Below are 22,425 nucleotides of genomic sequence, written 5' to 3'. Positions count from 1 at the left end.
TTCGAAAATATGGAGTGAATCATCGAATAACGACACCATACCACCCACAAACAAGCGGACAAGTAGAGGTCTCTAACCAAGAAATAAAGCAAACATTGGAAAAGACTGTTGCTATATCTAGAAAAGATTGGTCATCCAAGTTAAATGAAGCTTTATGGGCTTATAGAACAGCTTTCAAAACTCCAATAGGAACCACCCCATTCAAACTCGTTTATGGAAAATCATGTCACCTCCCGGTAGAATTAGAACATAAGGCTTATTGGGCCATTAAGACATTAAATTTAAATTACACTACCGCTGGCGAAAAACGCATTCTAGACATAAACGAATTAGAAGAGTTTAGACAAGACGCTTACGAAAACGCTAAGATCTATAAAGAAAGAACGAAAAAATGGCACGACAAGCGTATATCTAGGAAACGTTTTAGCATAGGCGATAAAGTTCTGTTATTTAATTCTAGACTAAAACTATTCCCTGGAAAGCTACGTTCTAGATGGTCTGGTCCCATCGAAATTACTAACATCTTTTCGAGCGGAGCGATAGAAATTAGAGGGAAAATGGTCGAACCTTTTGTCGTAAATGGGCAACGTCTTAAACATTACCATCGTCTCGAGAACGATGAAAATATTCAACTTTTAAAACTTGACGAGCTGCCCACTCATTCGAAAAAATGATTTTCATTTAAATCGTCGAGCTTACGACATAAAACAAAGCGCTTAGTGGGAGACAACCCACGTTTTTATTTCATTTTCTTACCTTTATCTTTTTAATTTAAAATATTTTATTTTATTTTATTTTATCCTGTTTTTATTTTAATTTTCTATTTAAATTTTTATGCTTTTTTGACACTTATAATAATTATTATAATTGTAATCATTATTTTAATCATTGTTATAAAAATCTCAACTTTTTATAATTATAATTATATTTATTATTATAATTTGTTACATCTTTTTAATTTTTATTTCTTTTTAATTTTCCTTTTTTCCAACACTGCCAAATTCTAACTTAATTTTCATATTTTTCAACTTATAGGCTAATCTAGTTACTAACTTATCAAGATGCAAGAAGTTGACAATATGGAAGTTGTGTTCCGAGGAAGAGGACAAGAAGCGAGATATGCTAAGCTAGCTCAGAGGCAAATGGATTTGACTCGCTATCCTCATCACCCGACTATGAAGAAGTTAGGAATTGAAGAAAGTGTCATGTACTTGCTGAACCAAATCGGTTGGACCGGTTCTCACCTGTTCCGCAAATTCTGTACCTACCGAAAGCTCACTCTGGAGTTCTTGAGCTCATTGACTTATCTGCCTAACTGAGGACAAGGAGTGAGGAGAGGAATTATTCTCTTTCGGCTCTTTGGATTGGAATATCAGTTTTGTGTCCGTGATTTTGCTGCTATGTTAGAAATCCCTAATGGAGCGGGTGCATTCACCACAGTTCAAGAGGAACTTTTTGCTTACTGGGAGTTGGAAAATTTTTGGGGTAAGATTACTGGAAACGATAATCCTGAAGAGCATGAATTTCACTCCGAGAACATTCATAACCCTGCTTTCAGATATCTGCATAAGATTATCGCTCACTACATTTTTGGTAAACCTAAGAATGTCACTGAAGTTTCCAGAGAAGAATTGTTCATCATGTTCTGCACTTCTCAGAATCGTCCGGTTAATGCTATTACATTTATGCTAGCAAACTTCGAGCGCATCATGCAAGACGAAGTTTCACCTATTCTGATTGAAGGATTCGTCACTATGATAGCAAATGCTATCAGTTCTGCGTTAATAGAGGTATCATTGGAAACCTTGGTCTTGATCAATTTGACCTCCTTATTGATAACCAAGTTATTTTTCATCATCTTATACAAGAGATGACGATGCATAGGGACTAGGGATTCATACAGAAAGTTATACGGGAACAAAGAAAACAATTATACGAGTCTCAATGCTCTTGTTCCTTGTCTTAGTGGTTCGGCTTTGTTTGACAAATGGACGAGCTTTCCGAAAATGAGAATTTTATAGCAGGTGCTTATGATAGGGTGTGCATTGATTTAACACAATATGGTATCTCAAAAACATTATTTCAACTTCGGAGTAAGCCACCTCACACTTCATTCAAACACATCATGTGTGTTGGTTAGTGTTCGCTTCGGGCAGAACACGTGGCAGCAACGTTAGGCTTGATCTTCAGTGATGGTTGAGGAAAAAGGAGGTTGTACCTGCAAGGCATTCCAATGCCAAAGTAAGTAAGAGAAAAACAAGGTACAACATAAAGTATGAGATTTTGGGCAAAGTTTGGATTACCTTGCCCTCTAGGGATAAAGGGCTATTTATAAGTGTTCTCGTTGGAATGGAGTGGATCTCCTATCTTCGTGGGCCCGAGCGTGATTTCCGACCCAGAATATAGGGGATTATTGATTAGGTCTTGACCAGTCGTTGCTAGGGACGAGATCCCGACGTGCTCGACTATCCTTTAGTCGTGCTCGGAACGCGGGGGAGTAGTCCACCCTATTGGCTATCATGGTTTTGACCAATACTTATTGGATCGGTTTTCGCCAAAGAGTGGGTTGGGCCAATTGGAACGTTTAAGCCAGTCCAGAACAATTAGTTATCAAAAAACAATATTTTGTTCAGGTTTATTTGAAATCAAGATGTCCTATACCAAACATATCATGGAAGTGGACGACAGATTTCACACAAGATGCTGAAACATGTTTGGATCACTCTCTTCCAAGGATGGAAGAGTCCACCAAGTTGAATTACATTGAACGAGAGGCAAATAAGGAAAGGTCGAAGATTGAGCCACCAATAGATTTGGGTAGTGACTCAACTTTTTATGCGTTTTAGTTGTAATCTAAAAATGTAACACGTTATTTTGTAAGTAACGCACCACATAATGTTATAAATTTTGATTGTAATTTTTAGATATTTTTTGTTTTTCAAATTCTGCTCTACATAATTAGCATGGTTATGTTCTTCATAATTTTTAAGTGGATCTGGAGATGCATCTCCGGATACTCCTTTATTAATTAAAAAAAAAACACAAAATATGGGATCATTCGAAGATGCAACTCTGGAGAGACCCTTAATTTTTGAATAAATAAGGCAGATTCTTAGATGTGTCTCTGAAGTATTTCATGCAGATATGATCATGTATGTAAGATCCTTATTGCTCTACAACTTTTATAAATGGGGTCTTTCAGTCTGTTTTCTTTATAAAAACCACAATGACTAAATATCCACATCTTGCTTTTGTGTGTTTGAATGACACAAAACTCCCACTTTAATTTCAGATTTGCGAGGACATACTTCTCGTCGATCTGAAAACTAAACTGAATACTCTCCTGCAATATCCATAAAGTTACCAAGTTTGAGTATTGTTCACTTTCGATAGTCAATGAAGGAAAATTACAATTCACAATGCTTAAATTGAAGACATCTAATGATTTGAAAGTGATGTTGAGTACCTTTTAGCGTTACTTGACAATCAACAATCTTGAATCGATCCACTTTCTAAGAATCAAAACACTCGAAGGTTTCATAGAAACTAGAAACTCCAAGACCTATTGGAGAAGAACTTCTTCTTTTTCCCCATTGGATGTCAATCTCCAAATATCTATAACTCGATTCTTCTATCTAAAAAATAATCTTCACAAGGACAATATAACACATAATGGATCTCCTCTCAACCATATCTCAAACGTTCTCCTAGAATTGAACAACACTCATAAATGATGTTTTTGATTTGAGAAAAAAGATAAATTTTTCAAAAAAATATCACTAAACAACTTTACAAACATAAGAAATGAACACCCAACAAAGTTTTTCTTCAAGGTTAATATGAGAAAGAAGATTTACGTGATTGACAGACACTCAAGGTTTCTCAAAGGTTATCATGTGGATATGCGAAAATATGCAAGAATATTTTCGGCAATTTATGACATAAAGAGAGAAATTTTTTGGTTTTATATGTGCTAGAGATAAGACACAAAATAGGTGTAAAAGCAACACTTTGATTGTTTTTTGATGGACATGGACATTGCTAGAAGGACATGACTTTTTGTCATTTTTAAACTTTAAGGGTGCAGTAGAAACTATCGACCCTCTACCGACTCATTTTTTGATGAAGCTAATCAAGATTTTCGACTCATCCTCTCTTCAATGCCTACCTCATCCTGCCGTTTAATGAAATTTTTTGCAGATCAGACATAAAAAAAAAAAATGAGATGTCTGATTGTCGTCTTTAATTTAAAGGAGAAATTACAGTCACCTCCTTGAATTTATTGAAAGGACACCAACACTCTAATTTTCTCTAATTTAAATTTAAGTTTTCATTTTATTTCTAAAAGAAAAAAAAGTTAAAATTTAAATTTAAATTTTCATTTTATTTCCAAAAATAAAATAAAAAAAGAGAAGAAGGGAGAAATGAGAACAAGGAAAGTTCGCCACCGTTTGTTTAGAAGCTGAAAGTGTTGAGCCGCTTCTTCATCGGAAGCTTCAATGTCAGGAGGAGGACCATCTCGCTCCGCCGGTAAACGCCCCCGTCAGGAAGACGACGACGACGACAATCCCAATCAAAACCTACCGTGAGTTTTCTCCTTCCTTTTCTCAACTCTCAAACCCTAATCCAAAATCAAACCTACATGATTTTACGCATTCTATTATCACATGTTGTATATATATGTTCCCTTCTGTTCGATTTTTCATGAGATTGATATGTTGAGTTTCTCGAACTTGATTTTACGATAGTTGATTTGAATTTATTGATTTATCATATAGAGCAAAGAGGGAGAGGTTTCCAAAGAAAAAGAAAGGGAAGCAAGTAGATGTAGTAGTGGAGAAAGTGATTACTGAGGAGAATGTGAATGATTTGTCCAACCCTATTGTTGCTGCGAAAGAGAGGGTGAAACGCAGGAATCAAATTACTGCTGAGCTTCTCAGTGAGGAGAATGGAGGTGTCTCAATATCGGCTGCTGAAGTGACTTATGAGGTTTGTTTTTTAGGGTTTTCTTTGAGTTATTATGTTGATAGATACTACTTGTAATATTCTCTGTAGAACTGACACCTCTGTGTCAGTGTTAGAATTCAACACCGACACTTGTGATTACTTTTAATTTATTCATCTTTTTCAAATTATTACTGGTGTTGATGTGTCAGGGTCGTGTTTCCAGTGTCTGTGCTTCACAGGTAATGTTTTTAACAAAAAATTTAAATTAACTTCATGCAGAATAAATTATTTGAATTTTGAACAAATAAATAAAAAAAGTGACGGTGTCTGTCCGATAACTAAACAGTTTGCAAAAATTATCTGTTGATGGAGTTAGAAATGATGTAGAGTAGATTTTCGTAATAAGATTATTGTTTATATGGTGTATGACAATATGAGTGTTGATGAATGAACTAGTATATGTTTGGAACCACATCAAATACTTGTCGTACGTGCGTCTACTGGAAGCTAGGAATGCTTGCTTCTCAGGTTTACAGCAAATAAAGACACTAGGATGTGGTTTTTTTGGCTTACGTGATTTGTAAAAGTTGAACCAAACACACTATTATTCAGTTTATGTTTATGCACTTTGCTGTTACTTGGGATTTTGAATTTACTCAAATGTATACAGGTTGTTGAAATATTCCAAATTTCAGCACTTGGGACGTTTCACAAATTGGCAATGCTTGGGAATATTTTTTTCTGAAATAATTTGTATTTGTTGTATGGAGTGTTTGTAATGGATTTTAGTAGGCCTAAATTATATGCTTGTGAAGTTAGTAGCCAGTTGGCTTTTGTTCAAATGCATTTCCGTACTGTGATTCTCTCCTAAATTGGCAGTAATTTTACCGTCAATTTGTTTCCATATTATATGTTCTTGGGTTCATATAAACGATAGGCAAGCAAGCAGTGATTGGTAATGTGTGTTGGCAGGATAATGAAGATTTTGTTGATGATGGAATTCAAATTGAGCCTTTCAACCTAGATAAAGAAAGGGAAGAAGGTTATTTTGATGCGTCCGGAAATTTTGTTGAATATGTAAGAGAAAATGAGATTAAGGTGAGGTATTTCTATTTTCTAGTATTTTTCATTTTCTATTCACGACTATTTCTTTTTTATTCTATTGGTAAATTTCAAGGATTTTTGCAGGATGCATGGCTTGATAATGTTGAGGTTGATCCTAGATATGCTGCATTAAGCTCTGCAACAAAAAATGATGAAGAGGAGGAGGAGGTCCAAGAACTTTCTTCTAAAGATGTGGCAATCATGAAGAGGCGCATTGCAGATGTTCTTGAGTCAGAGGAAACAGTATGTTCTATCATTCAATTTATTCTTAGATCTGATTAATTTAAGAGAACGAGCTAGTGCTTTTATAATTAGTGAAATAAGAAATGAAAACAAAAAGTATTTTATCAAACCAAACAGACCCTTAGTTTAATGTTTTGTGATTTGTTGTCTTTGTTATATTGAAGCATCATTATAGAATGTGACATTTATTTGTCAACTCACTCCAGAGTATATCATCTATATATATGTGTTTTTGGTAAACATTGGTTTTCTTTATGGCAATGGTGTTTCTTGTTGAGACAATTTTTACAATATTTAGGGTTTAGTTTATTCTTTAAATGTATAAAGAATGTATGATTTCGAAGTTGGAACAAGGGACTGGCAAAAATGAAAAAAGTGGAATTTGTTGTAAATTCCATAGCAGGCTATTCAATGTCACTTTAAAACTGACTTGTTAGTGTTTTTCTCTCTCCCTCATGGTTAGCAGAGAAAAACCATACTATTCTCAGTTTACCCTTAAAATGGGTTACCGATGTTCTTAAAAACAAAAGCAACAAATTATTGTGGCAGGAAGTTATATCTAGCATGTAGCTAACTATCATTGTTAATTTTATATAATATTTAATTGCTTTTTCTTAAAGTCCTGCCATGGGAAATCACTATAATTGGCGATAGAATTTATGTACATATTTACATTTATTTTGTCAAGGGATGTTGAAGGTCAATTGTTGGTTTGTTTTAATTGATATTTTTTCCCAATAGGTCTTACAATGTTTGAGAAGGTTAAAAGGTAGCGGTGATAGAAAGACAAAAATGTCCGGTGAGACTAAGATTGTGTTTGACCAGCTAACCGAGGATGCTTCCAAGCTTATGGAGAATGGTGAATACAGTTAAGTCGTTCTCATTTTGCTCCATGGATAATATCCATGGTTAATACATGTATTCATTATGGTAGCCTGATGGGACCCTTTATGTTGTCCAGCTTCTTGTGCTTCAAGATTTTTGTTTTACCATATGATGTGTATTATTAGTTTCCTTATGTTCCCCCCTTTGTATTTCTTGCAGATGTTTATCATGAAAGTAAAGAGGTTTTTGAGCGCGAAGCAGGTTAGTGTATTATATAATGCCCTTATGTGTTCCTTATGTTTTGTGACACGAGTTACTTTATTAACATGATGGAATATGCTGCTTTAAATTCATAACTTGATATATAACTGTTCAGCTATTTCTTTTGATTACATAATTCTATTCTACATATGTCATATTATGGCCGTGTTTTGAAATGAAATATGCTGCCCTATCATCATAGTTTATGATAGCAATAAAACTATTTTTTGAACATTCTCGGCAGTATTTCTCGTCTCTTCTTTCATTAATTATGATATCGACGCATAGCTTTACAAGGAATGTCACCTGTTTCCGTTGGAGCACTATTTGCTAATGCATATGCCTTTTACAATCTCTCTTTTTCAGAAGGATATGAGAAATTAGCCAGGGCAAGAGGAGAAGGCACATCCACGGACACTCCAAATCCACCTTTGGCTAGTGCTGATGATTTTGATATGTTTGCTGATGACGATGAGCATGCTGCCGCTGAACCATCTACAGTTGAAAATAATGCAGTTAGTGAACCACCATCAGATGCCATTAATTCTGGTACAGAGGGTAAAAACGTTGCCTCTATTAATTTGGCATCTGAACTGGAACTTTTTTTTGCTGAATTTTATCTTTAAGCTTTTAACTGGTTCTACTTTTCTTTCTAGGCGGAGCTTTGCAGAGTGATTATGTGTATGATGAATCTTCTGGGTACAACTTTTCTCTTATACTCTAAAATGATCTATATAATTCACCTATGTTTTAATGCAAAAAACTTCATTTAGAACTCATTTCTTCTTTTCCTTGATGAATTCTTTTATAAATAAATTATACTGAAAATCCGATCTGACATCGATTCATATATTGGTCCAGGTATTATTACAGCAGCAGTTTGGGCTATTATTATGATCCAAATACAGGGCTTTATTGCTCTGCAGAATCAGGGAAATGGTATGTGTATTGATGATTTCTCTTAGTGCATGTCATGTGTCCTTTTTTATGTTTGTAGTATCTTTATTAGCCATCTGAAACATGCCTTTAGATGTGAATGCTTTACTCCTTTGTTTAAATCCTAATCCTATTCTGGTTAGATATATATTTCTTATATGGAAAGGAAACTATATCAAGAAATATTTATAATTTGTACTTTACTTTTTAAGCTCGATCTTGGGTGAAAATTAAAAGACACATGAATAATTCTGCTTGTGGTAGACCAAGATAAGAATATACCAATAGCTAGAGGAGAAGGAAATCAAAGAAAATTATAGCTCAAACCATTGAGAACCAGATCAGACATGGTCCATGGCATGCCACTTTTTGGTGTATTTAGTCGACCCTACCTAATGGAAAAAGGTTTTACTTGTATGTTTGTTGGTGATGGTAAACACTGTTATTATCTAAGGATCAAGGGAATTCTAGAAAAGAGGCGCATTTACCTGTCTCTATCTTAAACACAGGCTCTTGGATTTTTGGTATTCCATGTTGGATGGACCTTGTAAAAGTAGCTGGATAGTTTTTTTATATTAATAATCAGGTATTGCAGCTCTCAAACTGTGTAGAGTTTTAACATTTCACACGAGTGGTTAAGATCTCCCTCTAGACTTTTAACATTTTTCTATTTCTAGGATTAGTTCTTGAGAATTCAGGTTAAACTTTACGAGTTATGTCTTTTCATTCAAGGGCTCTTGAGTAGTAGTTGTATAGTTTAGTTACTACATTCTGTGGTGGATTCATTTTTTGGTCTTATTGCTCACGGGGAATGTTTGTTTTTGTTTTAATACAGGTACTCATTTAATGAGGAGACTGGCGCCTACGCCGAAGTTAACGAGGTTGCATCCAATTTGAGTTGAGGGACCTGTTTCAGAGTGGTACAGACAATTTATAGCATACTCACAGTCGGTGTCTTCCAGTGGCATTTGTACAGACAGTAGCATTATTGATCTTTTTGCAGATACTTGTATGCGGGGCACTTTGTACTTGTTTAGGTGCTGCTCCAGATGTTTTTCTTCTGCCTTTACCTCTTTAAGGTTGCTGATGTGTAATGGCTAAAAACTCACCTAAATTACACTTTCCCGTTGCCATTTCAATGGAAAAAAAACCTTATTATGGTTCTGGATGTAGCTTGGAAAACCCTATGACTGCAGAAACAAAAATAGCAGTTGTCTGTTTACGCATCAAATTCCTAATCTGTTTAAGTTCAAGTGTTATTACATAAGCTGATTAATCACTCTTTCTTAGTGTGAATGTATTATGCATTATTATTACACCATGTATTCTCTCACTGCCATTGTTAAATATTAGACAGTAAAACAAATCATGGTTCTCTCATTCCACAAACTATGCTACAAATTCTGAAATCTGTCCACCTTTTGTGTATTTACTACTTTTGTATTGTTTTAAACTTATTGCGTAGCAATTATATTATGTTTTATGGAACAATCTTAATCTATTAAATAATTGAATTTACTATAATCACTTAGAATAGTGTTTTTTTATTTCTTTTATAATATTTCCCCCTACCCAACCCAGTCGGTTCTAATAATTTAATTGATCACTTTTTGGCAAATAAAAATTTGATATGCATCAATTGGAATTCCTGGTTTATCGGATTATGTTTTTTTATCCTAAGACTGTTTGACTGTTTGTTGGTTCACACAATTTTCAAGATACTATTTTTCTGGACAACACGAGTAGAATAGAACTGAATAACTTTATCAAAAAGATAGAATAAAGGTGTCATTGCTTTACACCACTGATGTCGTAAAGTTATTAAACAACATTTATATAATTTAAGAGTTTAGTTACATTACAGTATTATAACTTTTAAATGAGTTATAGTTAAAATAAAATTTCTTAATTATATAAAACGTTTACATTAATTAATAATAATTATAAAAAATTACGTGTATAAATTAATTTGATTATAAAAATAATTTTTATTACTATGAATACAATGGCAGTTTTATAACTTTTATTACTAAAATCAGATGATTATACTTTTAATCTATCAAAAAAAATACTAGTAATGTAAGAATATCTTATGAGGCTACATTTTATTATTATATTATAATATAATTCATTTTCCGTTGGTGTCTATCTCACGCAGAATCACCACCTTCTTCAAACTCTGTATATCTGAAAAACAAAAAAAATGCAAACAGTTCCTAATGTATATGGCACCTCACTTTCCAAAATCGAACCATATTTACGCATGGAACCCTAAAGATTCGCATCCATCACTGTAATCAATGGCGGAGGAAAATGGAGAAGAAATCAGTGGCGGATTCTCGATGGACTCAACCGAATCACGCTGGGTTTTCCACGAAGATGACGATGACGAAGATGTATCGGATATTGAAGAATACGACGCCGATTTGAGATTGAGAGGACGGACTACTGTAGTGGATTCAGAAGACGAGGATAATCTCGAACAGAAGCTGATACGGACTGGTCCTCGAATCGATTCGTTCGATGTGGAGGCTCTTGATGTTCCCGGTGCTCCGAGAAATGATTATGAGGTCGTTACTTTTTCTCTGTAGTGGAAATTTGTGGTTTCTTTTTATGCTTTTGTTGCTAATTTTAGAGTGGAGTGTCGAATTTTGATGAATTGGAGTAAATTGTAATGCTAGTTTATAAGGTTTTTTGATTTCAAAGATGATAATTGAGATTGAGTAGAATTTAGCTATGAAGCACAGACACCGAGTCTATACATCAACACCAAGAATAATTTGGAAAAATAAGTATATTAAATTGACCGTTATCCAGTGTCAGTGTCGGAAACTGACACACTTTTTTCAGAGGTGTTGATGCTACAGAGGAGTTTAGTTAGTTGTATTGTAATAGCTAGAAAGTATTTTGGTGTCAATTTTTTTGAATTTGATTTTAAATCATAAGTTGAAATTTCAGAATGGATATCCATGTATGTGTGTGTGTGTGAAACTTTATACTATTTGTTATTTTGTTAATTTGGTAATTGAGTATTATAAGCTGATTATAGTTCACAAAAATGGAAAATAAAGAGAAGAAAAATATGTATGAAATTTAGTGAAAATAGGAGATGTGTTGATGATGTAAAATAACTTTACACAGCCTTCTAATGAACGACGTGCGTCGCACCAAATCATACAGATATTTTAAAACGACTTGGATGATTTGGCAGATTGGTGGTTTCTTATTCGACGACCGTGTAAAATTTCTTTATACTGACGGTGTATGTCCATTAAACTCTGAAATTTAACACGGTTCAACCTTCAGCCTACATTCACAGGCAAAAAAGAGAGATAATTTACACGATGATTGGTGAAGATTAAACAAGTATCAAGTATTTGCTCAATGCTCTGAATCACGCATTTTGATTCACCGTATTGTGTCTTATTATTTTTTAACAATAAATAGGAAACTAACTAGTGATTTTATAATAATAGCTACTTAGTAATGTTTAGCGTCTAGTGATGCTCACTTCTATTGTTTTTGGATGTTGATACTTCATCCTTTTGTTTAGTTTATGGATTATATGAAATCTACTCCGTAATTAACTGATACATAATACATTTGTTTAAGGCTTGTGTCCACCCTTTAAAAAACCTCGTGCTACTCATTCATAAGAGTATAAAGTTGTAAAATGTAATGAAACATAAAAAAAATGTTAATGTTTTTTGTCTTTATAATTTATTGCAGGACATCAGTGTAGGAAAGAAAATTGTATTGGCTTTTCAGACTCTTGGTGTTGTATTTGGTGATGTCGGAACAAGTCCATTATATACATTCAGTGTTATGTTTAGAAAGGCCCCTATAGATGAAAATGAAGACATTCTTGGAGCATTATCACTTGTCTTGTATACTTTGATCTTGATTCCCTTGCTGAAGTATGTCCTGGTTGTTATGTGGGCCAATGATAATGGAGAAGGTATATTAAACTAAATATTCTAAAATGGCTTTAATTTGTATACATTGTCAATGTAAAACTTTTTTACGCCTGCATCCTATCAAATCACACCATAGTGTTGCATGTAGAGATTTGTGGAGACGCTTTAGGAACTAACTTAAGAAAGTGACACTATAATGTGTGATTTAATTGGATACACATGTAAAAAAGTTTTACACCGTCGGTCAATGCATATTAATTAATCTCTTCTAAATTAAACCTTTAATATTACTTTCCTTTCTCTCTCTGACTATCATGGTATTCTGCCAATTATGTTCTCAATATCATAGTTGTTTTCAAACTACTGCAGGTGGTACTTTTGCCTTATACTCCTTAATTTGTCGTCATGCTAAGGTGAGTCTTCTCCCCAATCAGTTGGCATCAGATACCCGTATATCAAGCTTTAGGCTTAAGGTGCCATCCCCTGAGCTTGAAAGGTCATTAAAAATCAAGGATAGACTTGAGGGTTCTCTAACTCTAAAGAAGACTTTGCTGATAATAGTGCTTGCTGGTACTTCTATGGTGATTGCTAATGGTGTTGTAACACCAGCAATGTCAGGTTATTAACTGCTATTACTTTATTTTGCCAAAAATCTGGTCTTATTGATACCCATAACATACCAGTAATGATACCTTGTTACTTGTGTTTGTGGACAACCAGTGTTTTCATCACCATTTGAATACTGTTTAGTGTATTCTTTTGTATAATAATTCTCACTTTCTATCTATGACTTGTTGCAGTATTGTCATCTGTTGGTGGTTTAAAAGTTGGGATAGATGCAATCAAGCAAGGTATTACATTAACCTATAAATCAACTCTGTTATATATATGTAACCAGGGCCGGTCCAAGGCACTGAAGTAAGGGCTTTAGGCCTTAACAAAAAAATTTCTTAAAGTTATTAACTAGTTTTTTGTAGAAAAAAGGGAAGGCCCCTCATGATAGAAAAATGCCCAACTTTAAGGTCACTCATTTCAAACGCCTCTCTCAAAACTTGCTTTAGGCCTTACTCAATGTTGGACGGCTCTGTCTGTAATAATAGTTATTGATACCTAGGTTTGACATTATTACCATCAAGACCAACTTTATCTGTAAATCTGGTGACATCCAACAATCAACTTCCCTCCAGGAAGAATATTGTCTGAATTCCCATACTTTTAAGTGTGCGCGTTTCTTCTGCCATAGCTGGCATTACCCGGGGAAGGAAAACACTCCACATGCAGTCTTAAGAATGAATATAGAAGTCAAGGACCCTAGACGTCGGAAAAGACTAAGGAGGCTTAGCTTGATTATGAAAATGAACGACAAGCATGTTTCCCGTGTTGACACAACTCACAAGACAAAGTTCATATAGATGGGAAAGTTTGGAACCAATTTATGCAACTTCGCAAAGCTGGGGTAACGCGGTTTAGCATATATTATAAGGGGAAATTTGTGTTACTGCAACAATGAGGATGGGTGGTGAGTTGGTAGAGGTCATGAGACTTGCTTATGATGCCAATCATTTGACCTCAACTCCAGTTCTACAGCATTTACTATGTTTACATGATAGCACACAAGCATAACTGTCCTATATATACTTGGTTTCTAACAATTTACAACAAATATTTACTACTGCAGTCTATTAACTTGGTCTGGGAGAATGGAAAACCTTTTTTGTTTTAGTTTTATTTCTGAAGGGGGTTAGCTAGGTAGGCGTATTAAATACAAGCTGAGTTGATTTATAAGCTTATGGTTTGGTCATTTATATAACTGCATTAATCTTTTCTTCAATTTTAACTATGCAGATGAAGTGGTGATGATTTCAGTTGCCTGCTTGATTGTTTTGTTCAGTGTACAGAAGTTTGGAACGAGTAAAGTGGGACTTGCAGTTGGACCTGCTTTGTTCATATGGTTTTGTTCTCTTGCGGGTATTGGGATATACAATCTTGTCAAATATGACAGAAGTGTCTTGAAGGCATTTAATCCTATGCATATCTACTATTTCTTCAAGAGGAACTCAACTAAAGCATGGTATTCTCTTGGGGGATGTCTTCTGTGTGCAACTGGTAAACAAAATACGCAGGATCTTGAAACTAGGAGTGTATTAATAGTATAGATTTTATCTTGCCACTTAGGTAGATTAGCTGTACTGATAGTGTTTTTATTTGTTTAGATACAATGCATTGCTAGCAATTATGATTGGCACTGTCTAAGTTTTCCCACACTCACTTTTTTATTGTGGTGAATATGTAATATGAATGTAACTGTTGCTGTACACCACCTGTACAATTTATTAAAATTCCTAGTGAACTGTGTTGCAGGTTCTGAAGCCATGTTTGCAGATCTTTGCTACTTTTCTGTACGATCAGTGCAGGTAAAGTCGTACTAGTATTTATTAGAGTATCGTGCTTCTTTCATATCTATTATTATTTATTTCCTTTGTTTTCCTGTGTACTAATATGTGATACTGATGGTGCTACTTTGCAGCTTACGTTTATCTTTCTTGTTTTGCCATGCCTGCTATTGGGTTATTTGGGTCAAGCTGCATACCTTATGGAAAACCATGCTGATGTTGGTCAGGCCTTTTATTCATCTGTTCCGAGTAAGTGTTGACAATATCATTCTTTGCACTGGTTGTCTTTGCAATTTATCTTTTTTTACAGTTGGCCGTTTCAACAAATTACAGGATTTTCAAGTAATACTTTTCTCTGTCTGCAGGTGGTGCATTCTGGCCAACTTTCCTTATTGCTAACATTGCGGCACTTATTGCAAGCCGGGCTATGACAACAGCAACATTTTCATGTATAAAGCAATCAACTGCACTCGGTTGTTTCCCTCGTCTTAAAATCATTCACACATCCCGGAAATTTATGGGCCAGATCTATATCCCTGTCCTAAACTGGTTTCTCCTGGCTATGTCGCTAGTGCTTGTCTGCTCAATATCCAGCATTGATGAGATTGGAAATGCCTATGGTAATGATTATTTTAATGTTTTGTAATAATATAATATTTATAGTTTTAGATTACTTAACACATGTCCTTAAGGAGCAAGTTAGCAAGGCCTAATGTTTTTCATATATACAGATAATCTTTAAAATATATCAGCAATATTTACAGTGCTTGTGATAATGTTAATATCACGTTTTTTGTTGAGGTTAACATTCAGAACAAAATGCTTTGAATCAAAAGCATGTGTTACTGTACCTCCGCTCATATTAATTTTGAGTTAAGAATCATTAATACAACCGGAGCCTTGTAAAAGAATACCTGATTTGCTTAGAGAAACCCATGCATACTGAGACTTTAAAGTTTAAACCCTATTGTATTGTTGTCCTGTTTTTTGAAAAACTGGATTAAGCTAGGAACAATATCCGATTGTCAGTCTATGTATATGTTTAAGAGGTAGTAGTTATGGCTATAATTTTATTTCAAATGGGTATGGTCACATTTCTGTTGAATTTACGGGAAACACTTCATCTTGAACTTTGAATTTGTGAAATGAATAGATCCTGATCGATAATAATTTGATTTGGAAATCTAGATAGGGAGATTGTCGCTGGACAGCTTAGCTTTCTTTGGCTTTTTTGGGCTCTAAACCTAGTTTTCATTATATTATGTTATTCTGTATTATTGATGAATTCATATTCAGCTTTTTCCTTTTTCCACTTTCAGGAATTGCTGAGCTGGGGGTGATGATGACGACCACTGTTTTACTAACCGTTGTTATGCTTCTTATATGGCAAATACACATTATCATAGTGTTGTGTTTTGCAGTAGTCTTCTTGGGATTGGAGTTGACATTCTTTTCATCTGTTCTATGGAGTGTGGCAGATGGAAGTTGGATAATTTTGGTCTTCTCTGTAATAATGTTTCTGATAATGTATGTATGGAATTATGGAAGCAATCTCAAATATGAAACTGAAGTCAAGCAAAAACTGTCGATGGATTTGATGCGAGAATTAGGGTCTAATCTTGGGACAATACGTGCTCCTGGAATCGGTTTGCTTTATAATGAATTGGTCAAAGGAATACCAGCAATTCTTGGACATTTTCTGACTACACTTCCGGCAATTCACTCCATGATCATATTTGTAAGTATCAAGTATGTTCCGGTTCCTGTGGTACCTCAAAGTGAAAGGTTCCTTTTCCGGCGAGTTTGCCTCAAAAGTTATCATATATTTCGTTGTATAGCCAGGTATCTAACTCCAACTATCTGCTTTGCATCCAAATCGAACTCCTAAATACTTCTTTTAGATCCAACTTGTGCAATAGCTTCATGTATATCACTTTAAGTGGATCATTTATTGAAAGAATTAATAATGTATGCTGTTATCATTTAATAAAAAGTATTTTTATCTGTGCTTTCATATCAACAGATATGGTTACAAAGATGTTCGAAAAGAAAATCACCAGACTTTTGAGCAGATGCTGATTGAGAGCCTAGAGAAGTTTATACGCCGTGAGGCTCAGGAAAGATCACTAGAAAGTGACAGGGATGAAGATGTTGATTCAGAGGATGAGTACTCTGGCTCCAGAGTTCTAATTGCTCCCAATGGTAGTGTTTACTCGCTCGGGGTTCCTCTTCTTGCTGGTTTTAAGGATACAAGCAACACCTCTGTTTTAGAAGCAGGCACATCAGAGGTGTTAAGCCGCACCACCTCCGATTCCTCGGTGTTTGATGCTGAGCAGAGCCTTGAAAGGGAGTTATCTTTTATTCACAAGGCTAAAGAATCTGGAGTTGTTTATCTTCTCGGTCACGGAGATATAAGAGCAAGGAAGGACTCTTGGTTTATCAAGAAGCTAGTAATAAACTATTTCTACGCCTTCTTGAGAAAGAACTGCAGAAGGGGGATCACAACTTTAAGTGTGCCCCATTCAAATTTGATGCAAGTTAGCATGACTTACATGGTTTGAAAAATCAATTTTACAGCGCAACGGAACAGCAATTCACTTGGAAACCACTGGGCGATACGGTGAAGAGGCTCTCAAAAGGTTTTATTTTGAAATGCACAGTTCAATTTGTTTGCTTGATCCTTTCTAGTCGTTTGGTCTTGGTCTAGCTAATCATCAGAAACCTCACTGGTGTTTGTTATGGCTGCGTCGGCCATCTTCATATACGGAATCGAAATAGGCTGATAAACATAAGAACAGATATGTTAAAAATACAGCATTAAGTATACACATCTGTGGACACTGAGTCTTGTACAGTGGCATTGGATTGCCCTTAGTTTTACTTTTAATATATTAAGATCGCATAAATTTCTTGTTTGCTTCCCATTTTTATGAAACATTTTTTGACTGAAACTCAATTCATATTTACTTTTCATCTAAAATATTTGGATGATGTGTCCTGTGTATTTTGGTTTTTGATTTCACTGATTCTGGAGAAAAATTCAATGCCACTTTTTATGAGAAGATTAATTTTTAATTTTAAAAAATGATTTACTTTATAATTTAATCAATAGCATCGAAATAATTAATTTATCTGAATGTTTCTACATCAATGACATGAGTGCTATGTTACAAGATTTAAAGCATAATCACATTATGATTTTTTATATAATAATTTCAACAAATGACTAAAATTGGGAAATTTCAAAATATTAGAGTATGAGTGAGTAGCCTATTTAAAAGCAACTAAGTTGCTTGATATGTTTTAAATGATATTATTATATGGTTTTGTTGTATTCTAGAAAGGGTAATTTAGTCTTTTTTATATATTTAGTATTTATATTCTATGGAACTAATATTAAACATGTTAATTTTTAAAGATGAGTGTACTTCTCATCCTGAATATGTTAATGTGTGGTTAAGGATATTGGGAGTTGTTCTTGCCATCCTTATGAGAAGAATCACTCTTTTAAATTTTAAAATTGTTTTTATGTAAATTTAACATGTAAGGGGTAAGAGAATCATACATTTATTCATCAACATTTTATTAGAAAGATTGCATGAGGTTATACGAGAATACATAACGATACTTTTCAACATTTTATCAAAAAGTTAACTTGATTAAAAAAATTGCACGAGGTTATACGATAATCCATAACGATACATTAAAAGCTTTGGTTTCTGGTAGAATTGGTTTTTCAACACCAAATAAAAAGTGGATGTATTTCTCTAAAATAGGTCATTTTGTAGACGTGTGTATGAAAAAAATTTGTAGTGTTGACAAGGCATGATTTTATAAAACCTTTTTTTTCTTCGAAGTGGCTTACCAAATAATCCATGATTAGTTTAAAATTGCATCATGTTAATTTAATTTCTTTCCATAGTTTAAAAATGGCTGCCTCGTTTGTGTACTCTTCACCAATTTTAAAACTGTTTGTTTGTATCATAACAGAATTCAATAGAGGTATTCCTTAGAAGGATAACCATTTTCTAGTACCTTTGTGATCACAAGGATTGGTTTGAAGTTGCTTGCAATTTTTTCGAATAGCCTTTTGTAAAATTTTTCAAGCATCCAAAATCAGTGGAGGTTACACATATACTATTTACGGCAAAAGTGCACACAAAACCCAACCATTTTCACATAAATGAGTCCACAAATTTCTTGATATTGAACATCAGTAAATTCTACAGCGCGCAGGTCGAATAATCACCATAAGTGGCCTCAGAATCACCTACTGAAAAGAAGGTAGAAATTATAACATCACAAATTGTTCTTAATCAGGATCTTATACATATCTAAAATTGAAGGATAAAAGATTTGAAAACAGTTTAGTTGTTTAAAGGATTTTATCATTATTATATCATAAACACTTTCATTTTTGTTGAGTAACAGCATACCTTAAACCTTTGACTTTAGATGACCACTTTTTAGCGACTATCTTCCTGACCTGCCAATTAACCAACCCACCATGCTTCATGTAAATCAAATTATTTTTATACTAACATGCAGTTGGGTAGTAATTATCAAATGAATAACAAGTAGATTTAGCTACAGATTGAATGTCCATTATCATGAGCAACTATTTAAAAACTGAATCAAGGTAAAAGTTCATGTACATGTCGAGTTTCTTGAGGCGGGTCATGAAGCGGGCATGAGCGAAATTGGTTATGCCGGCCCAAATTTGGTATAGGAAAGTATCTGATTGAAATATGATTGGGGGCGCATGTATGGCGGATGAGAGGAAATCATAATCCCGGATGGAATTGGAAACAACTAATCTTGATTCTCAATCACCATTAAGAGATCATATCAATCAGGATCAATCACATTAAATAGCCTTTGGTGGGCTTTTGTCTGAGGCTGGTCAGAATTACTATACAAGGACAAGTAAAGCCGCAGTCGAATAAACGAGTGAATAGAGAAACATTCATTCACAGTTCCCTAGTTTATTCGACTATGGCTTTACTAATCCTTACTAGTAAAGTTATCATTGGTGTTTCATAAACATTACGAGTATGGTTCCTAAAAAATATATAAGTGAATTTTCATATTTTCATTTATAGACCATGGATATACCATTAATTGTGTAGGTATCAATAAAGGGATGTTTAGTGAGTGAATGCAAGCATTATACATGAAATGAAAAAGAATAGAGCAACCAGAAAGCTTCCAGAAAATCTCATGCAACTCCCATCATACTTGATTTGTTTTGTTAGGGAAACTGGGAGAGAAAGCAGAAAGCTCATTTTGATTCTGTTAGACATAATATGGCTATATGATAGAATTTCAATACACCTTTTTTTATGCAGACTTAATACAACTTCATGTATAAAAAATTATTGCTGTGTCATGCTTCACAATCAGCTCTATAAACTCAAGCAACATCTTTGCATTACATGAAATTTTAGAAAACAAAAAGCAAACCAACAAATATAGTAGCATGTGCAGATGTTGATCAATGAAACAGCATAAGAAAAGTGAATGAAATATGTAAGATATGCTGAGAATGTTGAAAGTATACTAACCTCTAAGGGTAGTTGCAAAACCACATGTAGTTAAATGGTTTGCAAGTGTTTCTCCTAACTGCTTTTGCCAATTTGGTGGAGTTTTATCTTCAGATAATAAAGGTGAAACTAGTGCTGTCTCTGATGCTAGATTCACAGTTGCAGATAACACTTGTGGCTGTCCATTAATAACATACATTTACATTGCAATCATAGCTTTAAAAAAAAATCATCTATTATATATGTAGTAGTTTTAGTTTTATAATTATTTCATGAATTATACTTAGGGCTGTAAAAAAATTCAAGAACTGAATTGAACTGTCGAACACCGAACTGAAGTTTAAATACCCAAACTGTTATGTTTGGTTAGTGAATCAAACCTTAATACCAAACAGTTCTAGAACCGAACTGAAACTAAAACCAAACCGAAACTGAACCTGAACCGAACCAAGACTGAAAAATGAAAAATGTTTAAAATAAGTTTATAAAAAAAAAAGTTGAAAAATAGCTTAACGGTTCGGTTCTTTGATAAACTGTTCGGTACGGTTTGGAATTTCGGAACGGCATACCAAACCAATAATTTTGGTTCCATTCGGTTCTTAGTAAATTGAAACGGTTTGGTTCGGTTCGAGTGAATTTTTTCTATAATTTAGTTTGGTTCGATTCAGTTTTTCGCACAAACTGTCTGTCCCATGAACAATCTTAATTTCACTTATCTAACTAATCTTTTATCACTATTCGTATCACTTGGATAGTGTTAAATTTTTTTAGTGTAAGTTTTACCGTCTATTGTAGTTCTCACCTGCTCAGAGATTAATCTTTACAATTGCGCAGATATAATTAATGGTGAAAATAGAAAACATGAATAACAAAAATGAAATATACATACTTGAGTTTCGAGAATTTTTTTGACGCTAGATGCACATCCCTCACACATCATTCCCTGCATAACAAATTGGAATTCAGTTCACTTTGATTCGTTCATGTCAAAATAAAAAATACGATAAGAAAGAGAAAATGAGTACAGACCCGAACATGGAGAACAATAGCATCATCTTCATGGAGGTGGTCCCCACCACTGGAAGAAGCTGAGCACCGTAACCGCAATGGCTTAACTGAGTTGTGGCAGGGAGCATGGTGATTCAGCTGCCGTTGGATGCTTCTGCCTTTTTGAAAATTCAGATTAAGAGGTTTGAAAAGTGATATCTGCTTCACAGCAGAAACCGTTGTTGCTGTAGGAATTTGGATTACAAGAATCGAAGAAGAAGAAGATGACATGGTTGAAGATTATTTGAAGACCAAATATTGTCCAATTATATATAAGATCAAATCCGTTTTTGATATTTTTTATTTTTCAATATTTTTCTTTCTTTTTTTGGGTACTAGATAGTGAAAAAAAATCTCCAAAATAAAGTTCACTGAGCGTTATCTAGTAAGAGAGTGATGATTTGTATAAGAGGTTTGGTAAAAGATCGGTGCGCTGCATCATTATTAGCCTCATATTTTGTTAGATGATCACATAAGTATTGCCCTTTTTAAGAGTGTGAAATATTTGAACTCGCCATTCTCTAGTGAAATTTTCTTTAATGTTGCGAAGAATTGTGATATAGTGATGTCAAATATTAATTGATTTTGAGATAAGCTTGATAGTAGAGTTGGAGTCAGAATAGCACATCAGATATTTGATGTCAAATTCATAAGTCATACGCAAACCATGATATAGTATCATTAGCTCAGCCTGAAGGATGTTGGAATAATAAATATTACTTGCAAAATCATAAAACCAAGCACCGTTAGCATTTCGAATCAATCCACTGAAACCCGAGGCCACTACCATCAACATTCAATGTCATATTACTGTGTTTGTGTGCATTCCAACATGTCGTTCTCGTTGGATGAGACAAATTATGCTTGAGAACACATTTAGTTAATAGATGAACATAATTCACTATGATGAATTTCAAAGTATAAGAAAATACCATTAATAACCACCAGCAAGACACAATTTATTCCTCGCGCGTCACAACCACCAGCAAGCAGCCAAAAAGACGGAGTCATCATTGATGTCATGTTTAATCAAATCATATAAACTATCTTCCTGAAAGAATAGTAAGTCCAATAAATCAAGGGTTAAATATGTTTTTGGTCTCTATAGATATATCAATTTTGGCTTTTAGTCCCTATAAAAAATATATTAATTTTTAGTCCCTATAAAATTACTTTTGCACTCACTTTTGGTCCCTCTACATGGACTAA

General features: G+C 34.2%; 3 protein-coding genes across 5 annotated transcripts; 2 read left to right on the top strand and 1 right to left on the bottom strand.

Annotated features, from left to right (window-relative positions):
* The first annotated feature begins 4,397 nt into the window (after window positions 1-4,397).
* On the top strand, window positions 4,398-9,682 carry LOC131645100 (uncharacterized). Of its 2 annotated transcripts, none has more exons than XM_058915758.1 (10): window positions 4,398-4,585; window positions 4,779-4,989; window positions 5,920-6,045; window positions 6,136-6,294; window positions 7,036-7,162; window positions 7,339-7,380; window positions 7,747-7,929; window positions 8,037-8,079; window positions 8,242-8,319; window positions 9,152-9,682. In XM_058915758.1, exons 1-10 carry the CDS (start codon window positions 4,500-4,502, stop codon window positions 9,216-9,218), a joined length of 1,122 nt encoding a protein of 373 aa, XP_058771741.1. In that variant the 5' UTR covers window positions 4,398-4,499; the 3' UTR covers window positions 9,219-9,682. The 2 variants fall into 2 exon arrangements, with proteins under 2 accessions (XP_058771741.1, XP_058771740.1); XM_058915757.1 differs by having other exon boundaries at window positions 4,399-4,585; window positions 7,747-7,938.
* Window positions 9,683-10,444: 762 nt separating this feature from the next.
* Window positions 10,445-17,542, top strand: LOC131645099 (potassium transporter 7). Its single transcript, XM_058915756.1, has 10 exons — window positions 10,445-10,886; window positions 12,046-12,274; window positions 12,603-12,851; window positions 13,034-13,084; window positions 14,079-14,339; window positions 14,595-14,647; window positions 14,761-14,875; window positions 14,992-15,246; window positions 15,946-16,468; window positions 16,650-17,542. The coding sequence occupies exons 1-10, from the start codon at window positions 10,617-10,619 to the stop codon at window positions 17,185-17,187; spliced, it is 2,544 nt and encodes an 847-aa protein (XP_058771739.1). The 5' UTR covers window positions 10,445-10,616; the 3' UTR covers window positions 17,188-17,542.
* A 1,136-nt stretch (window positions 17,543-18,678) lies between these two features.
* Window positions 18,679-21,481, bottom strand: LOC131645101 (copper-transporting ATPase PAA1, chloroplastic-like). 2 transcript variants are annotated; one of them, XM_058915760.1, is made up of 5 exons: window positions 21,199-21,481; window positions 21,059-21,112; window positions 20,191-20,347; window positions 19,063-19,112; window positions 18,679-18,896 (listed from the first exon to the last, which is right to left on the bottom strand). In XM_058915760.1, exons 1-4 carry the CDS (start codon window positions 21,445-21,447, stop codon window positions 19,093-19,095), a joined length of 480 nt encoding a protein of 159 aa, XP_058771743.1. In that variant the 5' UTR covers window positions 21,448-21,481; the 3' UTR covers window positions 18,679-18,896; window positions 19,063-19,092. The 2 variants fall into 2 exon arrangements, with proteins under 2 accessions (XP_058771743.1, XP_058771742.1); XM_058915759.1 differs by having other exon boundaries at window positions 18,679-18,899; window positions 21,199-21,480.
* Between the last annotated feature and the right edge of the window lie 944 nt (window positions 21,482-22,425).

This window comes from Vicia villosa, linkage group LG1 (genome assembly GCF_029867415.1).
Source record: "Vicia villosa cultivar HV-30 ecotype Madison, WI linkage group LG1, Vvil1.0, whole genome shotgun sequence".
Lineage (NCBI taxonomy): Eukaryota > Viridiplantae > Streptophyta > Magnoliopsida > Fabales > Fabaceae > Vicia > Vicia villosa.
The sequence above is the reverse complement of the archived record's forward strand: the minus strand, read 5'-3'. Positions and strand labels throughout refer to the sequence as shown.

Coding starts and splice junctions, on each gene's coding strand:
- LOC131645100 (XM_058915757.1), top strand. CDS start 4,500: ATGTCAGGAGGAGGACCATCTCGCTCCGCCGGTAAACGCCCCCGTCAG. Junction 4,990..5,919: donor CTGCTGAAGTGACTTATGAG/GTTTGTTTTTTA, acceptor GTGTGTTGGCAG/GATAATGAAGATTTTGTTGA. Junction 7,163..7,338: donor TATGGAGAATGGTGAATACA/GTTAAGTCGTTC, acceptor TATTTCTTGCAG/ATGTTTATCATGAAAGTAAA.
- LOC131645099 (XM_058915756.1), top strand. CDS start 10,617: ATGGCGGAGGAAAATGGAGAAGAAATCAGTGGCGGATTCTCGATGGAC. Junction 10,887..12,045: donor CTCCGAGAAATGATTATGAG/GTCGTTACTTTT, acceptor AATTTATTGCAG/GACATCAGTGTAGGAAAGAA. Junction 12,275..12,602: donor GGCCAATGATAATGGAGAAG/GTATATTAAACT, acceptor AAACTACTGCAG/GTGGTACTTTTGCCTTATAC.
- LOC131645101 (XM_058915760.1), bottom strand. CDS start 21,447: ATGTCATCTTCTTCTTCTTCGATTCTTGTAATCCAAATTCCTACAGCA. Junction 20,348..21,058: donor AAAAAATTCTCGAAACTCAA/GTATGTATATTT, acceptor ATTAATGGACAG/CCACAAGTGTTATCTGCAAC. Junction 19,113..20,190: donor TTTTGCAACTACCCTTAGAG/GTTAGTATACTT, acceptor GTTAATTGGCAG/GTCAGGAAGATAGTCGCTAA.